General features: G+C 31.9%; 2 protein-coding genes across 2 annotated transcripts; one reads left to right on the top strand and one right to left on the bottom strand.

The window, feature by feature from the left end:
* Positions 10,703–11,561, top strand: LOC109716906. Its single transcript, XM_020242516.1, has one exon. The coding sequence runs from the start codon at positions 10,772–10,774 to the stop codon at positions 11,270–11,272; it is 501 nt and encodes a 166-aa protein (XP_020098105.1). The 5' UTR covers positions 10,703–10,771; the 3' UTR covers positions 11,273–11,561.
* Positions 11,712–14,956, bottom strand: LOC109716905 (polynucleotide 5'-hydroxyl-kinase NOL9-like). Its single transcript, XM_020242515.1, has 9 exons — positions 14,742–14,956; positions 14,506–14,606; positions 14,319–14,352; positions 13,878–14,050; positions 13,559–13,742; positions 13,247–13,427; positions 12,867–12,978; positions 12,365–12,492; positions 11,712–11,927 (listed from the first exon to the last, which is right to left on the bottom strand). The coding sequence occupies exons 1-9, from the start codon at positions 14,939–14,941 to the stop codon at positions 11,880–11,882; spliced, it is 1,161 nt and encodes a 386-aa protein (XP_020098104.1). The 5' UTR covers positions 14,942–14,956; the 3' UTR covers positions 11,712–11,879.

Genomic DNA, 14,956 nt, shown 5'->3' with positions numbered 1-14,956 from the left:
CTTATGAATTGGGAATTTGGAGTTTCCTGTCTCAGACACGTGGCGGCAGGCACGAGGGGCGGTGGTGGCGGGCAGAGCGGGGTGGCGTGCGCGAGCCTGCTCGGCACCGGATTCCCAACGTGGGTTTGTTTTTTTTTTTCTTTTTTTCCCTGTGCTGGCCACTCCTGACTTTTTTTCTTTTTTGTTTTCCTTTTCTAATCCTTTCTATTTTAAAGTGTATTTGGCCACGTGCAAAAAATAAATTTAAATTTAAATTTATTATTAATAATTTTTGAATGTGTTGTTTAACTTTATTATTTTTAGTTATATATTTTATGTAATTATTGCAATTAAATATATTTTTAAAAAACTTAATTGTATATTTTTTTATAAAATGAATTATTTATATCTAAATAATTATAAAATTAAAATTAATATTTAATACATACAATTAAATATTTTAAAATTAGGATAATAATTTTATATTTTAAAATTTTATTATATTAAAATACAAACTTATGAATTTAGATCCGAACGAAGATGTTTTATTTTGAACTAAAGGGTATGAATTGGGTTGTGGTACAGAAAAATTAACGCAGGGATATGGGTATGATTTTGTATTTACCTGATTCGAAACCAATCCGGCGACCGAATCCAACCCGAACCGAGATAATTATATATATTAATATATTAATATATATATTATTATATATTATATATATATATATATTTTATATTATATATAAAATTTTTTTAATTTATTTATATAAATATAAAATATGAATAGTTTTTGTCGCTTAGATTTTCATTGAATATGAATTTTAAAACTGGCTAGGTTTAGGTTCGGGTTCAGGTTTCAAATTTTTTTGTCAGATACAAATATGGGCATGGATTTTTAAAACTTGCCGGATTCGAGCCAGGCTTGTATTTTTATATCTTAGTACGTGAACAGAAGATGGCAAATTTTTATGACAAATTTTTTTTTATTATGAGAATTTGAGCCATCAGAAATATATAGTACTTGCGCATTATTTTATGACGAAAAATGTCTTTATAATTTCCTTATTTAATTAAGTAAAATATATTATTATTTACTTTATAAAAAATATATTTTATTATTTATTTATAAAAAGAATAAAAGAATCTATTGCGTAGCATGACTTCCTTAATTAGTATATGGTGATTAGCTGTAGCAATGCAAATCAACATGAGCTAATCTAGATTAAAAACGTCGAGTGACATTAATTTATTTAAGATCGGGTGAACTACGCGTCGTGAAATTGATCTTTTGCCTCCCCCCAGCTTGTGGCTCATCTTGCTTCTTGCGTCGGATGACGCGTAAGTTACCGCATCGTGGAAATTGATGGCCTTTGAACAATTCAAATGGGAATCGTCGCCTAAGAGTGAGTTGTGCCTGGAAAAAGCTGATGGTGACACAAACATTTGTTTTGGGTTAAATAAAACAGTAAAAAAAAAAAAAAAAAAAAAAAAAAAAAAAAAAAAACAAGGAGCAAGTCAAATGTTGGGAAAAGAATGGAAATTAGATCCGAATGAGGTGAAGTTCTCGCTACAAACAGATTTTTAATAATAAATCTGATCATTTTATAATTTGAGACAGATTCAGAAGAGAAGGCTAAAAAGATTGATCCCACCTTGGGATTGTTCAGCGATGACCTAACAAATTTTATTTGCGCGCCCATTAAACATACGATAAGAATTAATTAAATAGAATGTTCTCGCGAATGTAGCGCTGTTGTTTTTTATTTTTTTTTAAATTTTTAGTATGTTGAGAGTTGAGACTTGAGAGGAAAGAGAGAGAAAAAAATTTCTTTCTCCTAATTAACATATAAATGCTCTTAAATCACTTTTATTTTCTAATCCATCAAAAGAAAGACTAGATTAGAAATTTTTTTTAAAACAAGGCTAGATTGAAATTTTTTTTTTTTTCAATAAGGGTAGATTATGGCATTAGTTCATAATTTTCCATCCTAGCTTTTTTTTTTTTAAAAAATTAGCCAAGTGAAAAAAAATTAGATGATTAATCTTCATAATTTTTCTTAGGCTGATGGTATTTCTACACAGAGCAATTTATATTGAGAGCTAATTAAATTATATTAATCAATATTTTAAGAGCGAGAAATAATTTTTTTTTTTTCGGAATCAGTAACTTACTATTCCCTTTCGTTCATATTTTTCTGAAAAAAATTGTCTCAAAATATAGAATAACAAAATTTAAAATTTAAAATTATGAAGATTAATCATCCAATTTTTTTTCACTTGCCTAATTAAAGAAAAAAAAAAAAAAAACGCTAGGATGGAAAACTATTGAGTCATCTGCGCATCTGCTCACGTGATATTCCACCCGGCAGCCAACGGTATTTGACACAGTCGTGTCATGGTCAGTCATGTGATGTTGCACGCATTAGACTTTAATTCGCAATCTTAAGACTTTAATAACAAAATATTATTTAAATAACAAAATATTATTTAGGAATATTATTTTTCGTATTAGACTTTAATTCGCAATCTTATATGTCCGTATAAAAATGGGAGGTTTCCTCACCTATCGACTTAAGTTTCTGCGATAATCTGAGCCCTTTAATATGATTTCACATTTTAATTCACCATTTTTTTGTCCTTAAAATTTCCTAACAGGCTTAATCCCAAGCTTTCAAACCGATTTTATCTAAATCAATCAACCTCTAATTTGGCAATGCATTTTAGTGTATGCAATAGTACACTCGTGTTTGTGTTTGGAAGAGATAATGAACACATGATTTTACCACATTATCATTCAACGGCGCCTAATAAACTGGATACGCATCATATTCATATATCTATATATTTGAGTAAATCTTATACATTTGTCATCCTAAAGTTCACCAAACACTCAAAAGAGTATATACTACTTAAAAGGACAAAAATTAATAAAATAAGTAAAAAAAATAAAATAATTCTTGAATAAATAAAGTGTAAGATAGTCGAGATATACAGTTAGTATTGCTTTCTTAGCAAAGCTCTCCAAGAAACAAATAAATATATAACTCCGATAGCGACTCGGACGGCGACCCTTGACACGGCGACTCCGATGGCGACCCTTAACGGCGGACAGCAGTGAGTTGGTAGTTGCTGAAAGATTCCCATCCATGTATTTATTCTTAAGGGTGCGTTTGGTTCGCGCTATCTTTTAAAGATTTCTAATAATTCAATAGAAATAAAAAAATATGACGGTGTTTGGCTAAACGCACTAAATAATCTAATTGGTAATATTGGATTCACTTGGGAATAAGATTCACCCCAAAATACTAATCTCATTTCCTTGAGGGAGGGTGGGTATTCTCATATTAATGGATTGGGATAATCATAATATGTCTAATCTCTTTCTTTCTTCCTACCCGCCGGCTAATTGATATTATTTTTCTTTACACTCTAACCTTATATTTCTCTCTAAACTTATTTTTCTCTCTAAAATTCAAATTTTTTTTCTCTCTCTCTAAACTAAGCTTTCTTTCTCTATTTTTCTAAAATTTCAACTCTCTCACTCTCTCTAATTTCGACTATATTTTTCTTTCTATTTTTTTAATTATGTTTTCTCTCTAACTTATACTCTCTCTCTCTTTTTTCTAAAAAGATGTTGAAACTTTTGGTAACATTATCTAAAATAAATAAATAAATAAATAAATTAAATTGTATATTTTTGCAATATTAAATAACATAGCTAATTAATATACTGTAGCGAACAAAACACAGAAAATTCCACATTCTTAGTAATAGGATGAATAGGAATAAGATTCTCGGATATCTTTACATTCCTGATATTGTCATAATGCAACCAAACGCACTCTAAAATTAACGTTTGCCTTTAGAAAAGAATAAAAAAAAAATTTCTTTCGTTTAAAATAAACTTAGCTGAAAAATATAAATAAAACTAGTATAACAATACTAAAGAACTGGTATAGTAGAATATAATTAAGCATTTACTTAACCGGAACGAGGTATGTATCTGCAGTTGGAAATTAAATTTATAAAAAGATGTGTGCAAAGTATATTAGTATAAACAGGAAAGACTTTTATTCTCAAAGATTTGAAATCAAGAAAACAATAGTTTTTTTTTTTTTTTTTTTTTTTTTTTTTTTTTTTAGAGAGAGATAGGTAACACGCTACCCGCTTCGTTTATTTCATTTAGAAATAAACTTAGATAGAAATGTGAATCAATTAGGATTCGAACTTGAGATCTCGGATACCAACCACTAAGTTCTTTGCCACTTGCTCTAAAGACGGTCGATAATGTGAATCAATAGTTTCAATATTTATATTCAACATCTTTCCTGCAGGGTTATCGATTAAAAAAATAATAATACATTTTTTTTTTCTTCTTGTATGTTTGTAGTTTTAAAGTGGATAGCGTAAGAAGAGCGGTATATATATTCAAATAGCCTATAATTTAAGAAAGAAATAAAATAAATTCAATTCTGATTCTGTCATTTTCCGCTCTGACAAATGAAGTTAATTTTGGTCATCTAATCGTCCAAACGGATTAGGTGCGCCAGCTCCAGTTGCATATTTTTTTTTACTATTATTATATATATTTGAATTGAATACTACATTAGACGGGAACTTGTTAATATGGCTGTTGCACTGCTTTTTTCGCAAGTACATTATCCATTCCATTGAATCATTCTTTTTTTGTAGTACTAGTGAGATGCCGTGGATATAAAAATATTTTTATAATAAATTTTATTTTTTTAATATTTTTATAAATCTAATTATTAATTAAATAAAAGTTATATAAAAATAATTTAATAGTTAAATCTATTTAAATAAAAATCATTAAAATTGGTATATGCGCAAAACAAATTTATACAATAATTTATTTTATAAAGATTTATATAAACATAATTTGAGATAAATCTATCAAAATAATTTTAAAAAAATTAATAAATAGAAGAAAAATAAAATTGTAAAAAAAATTATTTAATAAAATTAATTATATATACACAGAAATACACTATATTTCTAAAATTTTACTCTGAAATTTAAATACTGTATTTTTTTACACAACTATATTTTATGTGATTTAAATTGCATCTATCAGGTTAGATTTTATTACGCGATTTATTATGCGTATTATTATAAATTAGTTAATTATATCATATATAATGAATTATTAATAAAATTAATTAATTAATTTAATAGAGTTTAGAGATTTAAAATTTTAAATTTCGAAGTTTAAAATTTAAAAATAAATATTATAAGTTAAATTTATAATTTATAATTTAAAATATAAAATTGGAAAGTATTCAAATTTTAAATTTTGATATCAAAATATAAAATTATATATATATATAGAGAGAGAGAGAGAGTGAGAGAGAGTAAAGGAGGGTTTGGGGGAAGACGTGTCACCCTTTGGTCTCCCAAATCTTCCTTTAACGTCGTAGTTAGATGGATATGAGATTTGAATAGATAATATTAATTTTACATGTCATAACTCGGCAACTCCTACACACTACCGCGGATAAAACTTTGTTTAACAAAATTATTGCTGGAACATTCGCCTTGAAGGTCATCTGCTTTGAAGAGAGGTGGTGACTTGGGCGGCCATTCATATACTTTCTTAGGCTCTGTTTGGCTTGAAAATATTTCGCAATTTGTAATCTAAAGATGTCCGTGGATCGGGTCGGGTCTGAGTAATTAATATACTGTACCCATACCCTAAAAAAAAATGGTTACAAAAAAATATATATACCCTACCCATTTAACTTCGGGTCGGGTCCGGGTCTGGGTACTAAAGTTTCTAATATACCCATCGGGTCTATTTGAGCGGGTCTGGATAGTGACTACCCGTATACTACCCGTTCAAAATCGGATATGGATCGGGTCTAAATCGGGTACGAATATCCGTATAAATATATTTTTTTATAAACTTTATTAAATAATCAATAAACAAACTATATTGTTGACAATGAAATATTGTTGGCGGAAATAAAATGAAAAAAAAGAGTAGAAAACAAAGAGTAAAAAAATTAGAAAAAAGTAATGAATAAAAGAGACGGCTAGGGTTTCATTAGGATGAAAATACATAGTGACTCATCATCTATAAGTCATATTAAAATTGATCCTTCAACTTCAAAAGTTTATTTTTTTTTATTTACTATCGGATATTTCATCGGGTCCGGGTCCGGGTCCGGATTTGAAAACTATTCCGGACCCTACTATTTAAAAGTTGGTTCGGGTCGGCTCCAATCGGGGGTATGGGTATAAATATCCGGACCTATACCCGAAATTTTAATGGTAATTTTGTTTATCCGATAGGACTTTATTTTTATCGGTGTTGGTTCTGGGTCCGGTTCGGATCGATAGGGTCGGAGTGGGTATTGAGATATCGCGATTATTTTTTGGACACCTTTGATCAACAGTGACCAAATTGGAGGTGAAATAGTTGTTTTGATCAAACGAAATGTTGTTCTAGAACAACCGGGCTAAAAATTATTTACTGAGAAAACTAAGAAGTTAATTGTTATTCTTCTTCTTTAATTTTATTAATAAAAATTATACATTATATATTAATATTTAATTATTTTGTTTTTATATGTTTTATCGTATTATTTATCATATATATATATATATATTATCTTATATATTATATATATATATATATAGAGTTGAGGCTATAGCTTCTGGGAGCACGGGGCTTCCGTTGCTTCCAGGTCGTTTTCGATGTGGCGACTCTCGATCGTCGATTAGCCCGTTTAAAATTTGATCTAGGTATTTGAAGTACTTAGAAAATAATTTTGTAATTTTTCGATATTCATTTGCCTAGATGAACGCAAGGGCTCAATTCAACGGCCTGATAAATAAAATTTTTAAAAACGTGACTAATATGATTAAAAATTTATTAGATCAAAGATATTGATTTTATTTTAGTATAGTATAAATAATCTTTCTATTAAAATTTACGTGATTTGAATTTCTATCACCGTAAACTTGCAAACGGCTCACTACGACATGTAAATTATTTAATTTGAGGAGGGGGGGCCCTTCAGATAACTAGGCAAAGATGATATTGAAAAATCATAAATTTAAGTGTTTATTTTATAATCAGAATACTGTAATTAAATGTTTAACGGAGCGATTCGACGATCAAAAGTCGAAATTATCGAAAAACGATCCTGGAAGCCGAGGGCTCCGTACTGTTCCAAAAGCATGTAGCCTCAAAACGTTGTGTATGTGTGTGAGTGTATATTTTTTATATAATAATATATTATATATATATTAATGTATATAGTAGCATGGGCTACTATTTACTATTGATAGTATAGACTGCTCTTTACTCATAAAGTTGTTTTCAATGGATGGAGCTTCGAATCGAGATCCACCGTTTAAATGGATGATCAAAGTAGTTGAAACTTTCTAGAAAATAAGATTGTTTGTGTGTGTGTTGTGCTGTTCAAAATAAAGTCCATTCATTGGTGTTATATGATAACAGCAGTGATGTTGTGAGAGAACGAAAATATTGGTATGATCGGATCTCAACAAGATCGGAGCTATTGATTTATTTAGTGAATAGAATTTCGATCAATAAATTAACAAATTTCTTGTTGTTAACCGTTAAACTAGCAAGTATTCCCATACGCGCCGTTAAAAATTCGTAGATCAATTCGTGTGGCTCTTGTCGTAAGGTAAATTGATGTCGAAATTTTATAAAATTTGTTTCTAGGAGTTTAAATGCTGTAAATAAAATTTACCGGTGGTTGGATCGTCGATTCAGAAGCTTCTGATCATTTGAAAAGCAAGCTTATAGTACGAGAGCATCGTAACTCTAATATAATAGTTAAGCCGGACACATATTATGATATATATATAGTATATATTATATATTATATATCAGTGTGCCTGTGCTCTCAGGGGACAGAGGGCTCGGCTCCTGAGCCATTTTTCAATGATAAATTTCGAATCGAAGGATCGGCTCCATTAGATTGAATTAGGCGTATTTGAAGTTTCTAGAGAAATTTTTTTGCAGATTTTTTTGATATATTTTACGAGTGTCGGAAGGATTGAAAAATTAATAATTTTAATTGTAATATAATTAAAAATATATATATATATAATATGATAAAATGATTTTATGTATATAATACTTAATATAAAATAAAATAATTAAATATTAATATATAAATGATAAAACTTAATAAAATAAAATATATATCAAATTTAATTAATTTATATTATATAATAAAATTTAAGTATAAATATATTATCATAAAAATAATATTTATATTAATATATTTATTTATTAAATTTGAGCATTCATTTAATTTATTTGAAATTAATTAAAATAAAGTATAAAAAAATAAAAGGGCATAATAGAAAAGAGAAAAGAAGAAAAAAAGAAACAATTTATTGTTCCAGCTTGCTCTCCATGGAAGGGAGAACTGGGCTTAATGGGTTATTCGGGAATAACCCGTTAAGCCCAGAACAAGAGGGTTGTCCTATTTTGCTTTGTGTTTGGGAGAACAAAGAGAGATATTTTGTCTTATTCTGGAATATCCCTCAAACCAAACGCAGTCTAAAAGACTGCACTGAAATAAATAAATATATAAATAAATAACATATGGTCTATAAATGCTCCTCTGATTTTTGGACTTCTTTTGACCGTAACAGCCCCGGAACATTCTAGATTCGAAATAAACAAAAATGATTATTTATTCTCGGGAAAAGAATAGTCGTGCAAACCCAACTAACTGGCGTGAAACCGAGTGCGAATAGAGAAACTCAGTGGGCCCCTTATTAATGCCGTGTCATGTAAATGTACGGAAAAACCAAAAGCATCAAACATCGAATCGTATTTGCAACATAAGCTTTAAAAACGTCGGCAATATCTTTTTCTTTTTGTACAGTTAACAGGCATTTGATCCGAGTGACTTTGATTAGGCGGAGTCATCTAAATATATATATTAAGAACTTGATTACAAAACGGAGAAAGATTATCTCGATATCAAAATGAAAAATCGTAAGGCAAGCCTGAAAGAAGATAGAAATGCAATTTACTGGCCACCCAATTTTTTTATTAGATAAATGCAAAGCCGCCCTCTCTCTCTCTCTCTCTCTCTCTCTCTCTCTCAGATGCAAAGAAATTCCGGTTGGTGGAGCTCTTATGGATGGTAAACGAAAAAAAAAAAAAAGAAAAAAAAAAGACGGAAAACAGAATGATTTTTTTTTTATTCGAAGCAAATTTGGGTTGTGAAACGAAAAAAACATTTGACTCGTGTTGAATCTGCCCTAATTTATTTATATTTTTTAAAAAATATTTCTAAAAATAATATATTTATAAAAAAATTTAATAATAAATGAAGTTGGTGTTCTTATTTTTCAAGTTGGTGTTATAATTTTAGTCCAAATTTTTTCGTTCAATATGTATATATTTTAATATTTTTGAATTTTATTGCGAATTGTGATTTGATATTTTTTATTTTCATTAACTGTTAATTATATATAATTTGATACTAATATCTAGAGAAAACTTCAAAAACCCCTCCTGTAGTTTCGCACTTTCTCACTTTAGTACCATGTGGTTTAAAGTGTATCAATTTGCTTTCCTGTGGTTTTGTTTTTATCTTTTCGGCATTTTTTTTTTAATATTTCGTTAAATTATATACAAAAACTTTTTATACCCATCTAGATTTATCGAATATTTACTTTAGTACTTTTTAATTTTAACTTTGTCACTGATTTAAGAAAAAAAATAATAAAATTAATTTTAAAAAAAGAAAAACAAAATCACAGGGGGATAAATTAATACATTTTAAATCACATGATAGTAAACTGAGAAAGTGCGAAACTACATAGAGATTTTTTGAAGTTTTTTGTAATATCTATTACTGTTAAACAAAATAATTAACTTTGTCAAATATTATAGCGCGTCCCCAGTGTTTTCAAAAGTAAATGGGTTTAATACTAATTTTTCCTCTTTTATCTTTAAATCCACTCCCTTTCAGGTACATATAAATAGGACGATTCCTCCACAGACAAAAGCAATTCCTGTTAGGGAAACAACAACGAAAAATTCAATTATGATTAGAATCTAACCGGTTTTATGATATAAATAAATAAATAAACCAACTTACAGTTAAATGTAAAAATTTAAATAAAAATTTTGATTGATTCGAAAATGTACGAAGTACTGTCTTAAGACGTATTTCCGTCTTTCATGCGGGATTAATCGGAAAGACCGTCCTAAAATACGATCGAAATTCCTTTTCTTATGAATACGAACGCGGAAGAAATTAACGAAAACTCTTTCAGAATCCGATGATAAAAAAGTTCAAACGAAGTGAATGAAAATAGCAAATAATTTAAAAACTAATTCTTGAAATTATCTCTCAGTCATGTGCACATTCACATGACTCTTTAAGTTCCACCCATACATCAATCAATATTTAATAAATATTGGTGTAATTAGAATGTTGTTACCAACGTTCTACACAGAAGGCGTCCGCACAAAGCGCGCGAGCGTGCGCGGAGCTTGCGTGGAGTGGGCGCGCGAAGCACGAGCGTAGCGTCCGCATTGAAATACAATAATAATAAATAAAATAAAATAAAATAATAATAATAATAAAATATAAAAATTTTGATTTTTTCTCCAACAAAATCCGGTCACAGCCAAGTATAAATAGCGTTGCTCAGGACGCAATTCCAGCGTTTCTTCATTTCCATCCCGCGCGTTTTGGTTTATGATTTTCTAGTTTATAAGTTAACAAGGAGTTTTCCCCCTACTCCATTCATTCTTGCAGCCATGGCAGACGAGAAAGCTCGTGCTGAACAGAACCGCCAGGACACCAACCAAAACCAAAACCAAAACCAAAATCCTCCTCCGGCGCAGCCCCGTCGGGCGTTAGACGCCTTCTCCAGGCTGCCGTCGGCAGCTTTGATCTTCCTTGCCTTCAACACCGCGGTGGCGGTCTATCGGGCGAGGGGCTACCCATGGCCGGTGGCCTTCGTCGTTCTCTCCTTCCTCGACCTGCTGCTGATGTTTCACATCCTTCACCTGCTCGTAGCTGCGCCGCCCAATTCCAATTCCCCGCGGCGGTGCCGTCTCAGGACTGCCGTGTGGTTTCTCGCCTCTTTCATAACTGCAATGCTCTCCTACGGAGTGGCAGACATGATGCTTGCGGTCGTCTGGTGCGCCGCGGCCCTGGCGGTCGGCCTCGGCTTCTACTGGCTTTCCATCTACGCTCCCGACAGCTACTTATTACCGACAGATTTAAAAGATGATGATATTTGTGACATGCTTTAAGTTTCGTACCTGCGCTATGGAACAATTTTGTAACTTACAGCATCGACACAGCTGCGCTTCTTTGGTATCCAATGCTTTGTGTAATTTTTAATAGCTTTCTGAATGCTGAACGATTAGAACATGTATGTTTTTCTTTTGCTTATAAGAAATGCCGCGTGCTTCTTTTTCTTTTCTTTTCTGCCTTTAAAACCATTTGTATACTCTGTTTCTCCCTCTGTTTGTCTGCCTTGTTCCTCTCAGGTTTCATTTGACAGATCATAATTTACTCTCCCAACTCTGTTTATTTTTTCCTCTTCTTTTTTATCCATTGAAACAAGCTATTGAGAATATTCTCTTCTTTCTCTCTCAAAAAAAAGAATATTTTCTTCTCTTTTTTTTTTGGCTGTTCTAGTTTGCCTAGTTAATTACTAATAACGAACTGTTACCAAAAAACCACCAATGACAAAAATAAGGAAATTAAAATCAATCCATAACTTTTCAACTTTGTCAACATGAATTAGTGAATGTCAAGCAGTTTTGGTTTTTTTTTTTCTTTTTTGAGAAATAATAGTATAGTATATGGTGATTGGCTGTAACAATTGAAACCAACATATGTTAATCTACTTTCCTAAAGCTGCTTCATCTTAGAGAGCCCCAAAAGTGTAGGTGCTTCTACCTGCGAAGTTGCATAAATTACGATCAGAAGAGGTTCAGAGATGTATGAATAAAGTATTTATAATCCACCATCTAAGCATCTGCTTATCACAAAATATGATGGCCCAAACCATGAAAATCAGTATTAAGTGTTTGATTCTCCTTGACGCTAAGTATGCGTATGTTGAGTAGGTAACAGTAAGTTCAAACAAAAGGAACAAGGAGTGAACTATAAAATTGAGAGCAACACTATAAAATTTTGGATCGAATCTAATTGGTTGAAGGTTCGATTAATCTAATGGCGATCGTGATAATGTGAGTTTAAGTTGATACACAAAGCAAATTCATCCTCTGGGCTTGAGTTTGACAGTGCCTTATGCTTATTATCTTGAAATGAAGCATAAAAGTTATTCTGAAATTTGTAAATCAGCAAAAACAGAGCACTGTGAACTCAATTACCTGCAAAAGACAAGTAGGGATCTCAACAGATCCCTGAAAAACAAGATCAACTCTTTCCAGAACCCGGCGAGAAACAGGCGTAATCACATAAATCCGATCCTCTGAATTGTCTACAGCTCTGACAATCCCTGTATTAGGCATGCTGATGATAAGATATCATCCAAAGAGTCACAATTTACCTCCCAAATAGGAGGTATTCTACACTGTCACACTTGCACCACGTCATCAATAACAAGCTAATCACATTTCTTCTTTTCAAACAAAAGTACAATAAAAATATTTTTTTACAATCATGATGGAACATAATCTCTAAATGGGGATATTTGATTGGTTTGTTACGCCACATCACCAATATATCTGGTACATTCTAGAATTTTTTTCCCAAATAGAACTATTCATGGGCCTTTACGGGCTGGGGGGATCGGGCCAGGCCTTCCACAATCTATTTATCTTTCCATAGTACTAGACTTTAAGCTCATCAGGTAGTATAATTGAAACTTACCTAGTCCAAGGCACCAAGGTGTGCAGCATCTAGATGAGGTAGGAAACAAGGAACTATCAGCAAGGCCGACGATCGAACCAATCAAACTCTCATAAATCATGTTACTTGGAACCTATCAAGTGTAGAATAAACACAACATCAACATAAGTTGGTGTGTGACTTTACGAGTTATAATCAACAGATTATTTAATATATTTCTTTGTAAATGTGCAAAAGATAGGTGACTTTGCATTTTATTGATGGAAAAGTAAATTATGAACCAAAGGCCATTGCAAACAAGTATTCTTATAATTCATTATACTATACTTGTTTCGCTCTTCTGTGAGAATATCAATATATTTTTTGTTGGAGCATAAAAGTAAAAATAATCAAGTGATCACCTGGCAATGCAGATGCACAATTTTTATGCTGGAGAGGTGAAGTCCGATAGGAGCAATAGAGGCCAAGCATCGACGTAGCTCTGTGTAGGTTGAGATCTTAAAATCTCTTGGCAAGCACTGCCTGAAGTAAGAAATTATCCGAATGTCTCGCATAATGCGCGCCTCTCTTTTAGTCGAAACCCTGCAAAATAAAGACACAATCGAAAACACATTCATGCAGCCAAAAACATACACACAACATCCACCATTCATTCTTCTACAATTACAGAAAAGAAAGCTTATTAGAGTAGGTATGACATCAATTTCACATACGAGCGAACAGAAGCATCATTGCCTGTCCCGTGTATTTCGATCACATTAACCGGCGTGTTTTGGTTTCCGTCTGACCAAAATTTCCCGCTCGGTAGATTCTTACTCTCCGGGGAAACTCGAATCTGCACTACATGAGTGGGAGACATATGCCTCAGCATCTCCACCAACGTAACGTATCCAGTGCCTTCAATAAGAAAAGGATTGAACATGTCAACTTATTATTACCAAGTACTTGAATTTATGATGAGAAAATGCGGTTTAATTTATAGCAACAATACAGAACACTTTGTCGAGGGAAACTGCCGCAATGTAGGCATACCTTTTACCCATCCTGAGGTATTAACAACAAGAGGTAGCACAGGGGCTTTCCCAGGATCATCAACCTCCTCAAATTGATGGTAGTTAATAAGAAAATAATCATAGAGTGTGCAGATATAGTTTAAATGCGCTTTTGGATCTTTCTTTGCGCAAACATCACCAAAAAAGAAGCACCTGATGAAGGAAAAAAAATGCAACAAAGTTATCAGAAGGAAATCAAACTCAAAAAAATGTGGATCAAACAAATAATTAGCAATTAATAGTTACTGTTTTTAGACAATTAGAGAAATATAACTTACGCAGGAACAGGATTATATATTAAATTCTTTAAAAAAGATTAGTAGATCATAAATCACGATGTAAATGCATTATCAATCACCCCCATAAAACTGATACGGAAAACAATAAGAACATAAATAGTGGCTAGTGACTGCATGTGTACTTCTCTGGTGTCTTCAAGCACAGAATCGTCAAATCTGCAACCACAGAAAGAAGCAATGTCCGTTACTACCATACCCTTTATTTTATTTTATTTATTTAATTTTTTTGAGGATCAAATACAATATTCTTAATTGTATTTTTTTAAAAAAAATAATGTAAAAGAAGAGTAAAATAAAACGAATGCATGCCTTGAGGGGTGTGCTTATCGACGATATGCAGGGAGACACAACCGGGTGTAGCGAACTCCGGTTGTCCCACATCCGTATCCAAATACCCCACTCTCTTATACCTGTATCCAACGTGAAAATAAACTCATAGTAATAAGGTACTGGAAAATTATAATTATCAAATTTATTTCAATAAATATTTAAAATTTGAGCAATAATGAGAAGGAACAGCTAAAGCGACTACTCGGTACAGAGACCTTCTTAAAAGGGTGTTAAGGAGGAGGCGCGAAAAAGTTGACTTGCCACTGTTTCCGGGCCCACAAACCAAGGCAATGGGCGGAGGCCACGTGGCGGAATCGTAGGCGATGGATTCCGCCGTCTCCGCCCAGATCGGAGGAATCAACGGTGCCGAGCATCGACGAGGTGGTCGCGCCAAGCTCTCTCTCGATCCCCCCATCTCTCTCTCTCTCTC

This window comes from Ananas comosus, linkage group 11, assembly GCF_001540865.1.
Source record: "Ananas comosus cultivar F153 linkage group 11, ASM154086v1, whole genome shotgun sequence".
Classification (NCBI taxonomy): Eukaryota; Viridiplantae; Streptophyta; class Magnoliopsida; order Poales; family Bromeliaceae; genus Ananas; species Ananas comosus.
The sequence above is the reverse complement of the archived record's forward strand: the minus strand, read 5'-3'. Positions and strand labels throughout refer to the sequence as shown.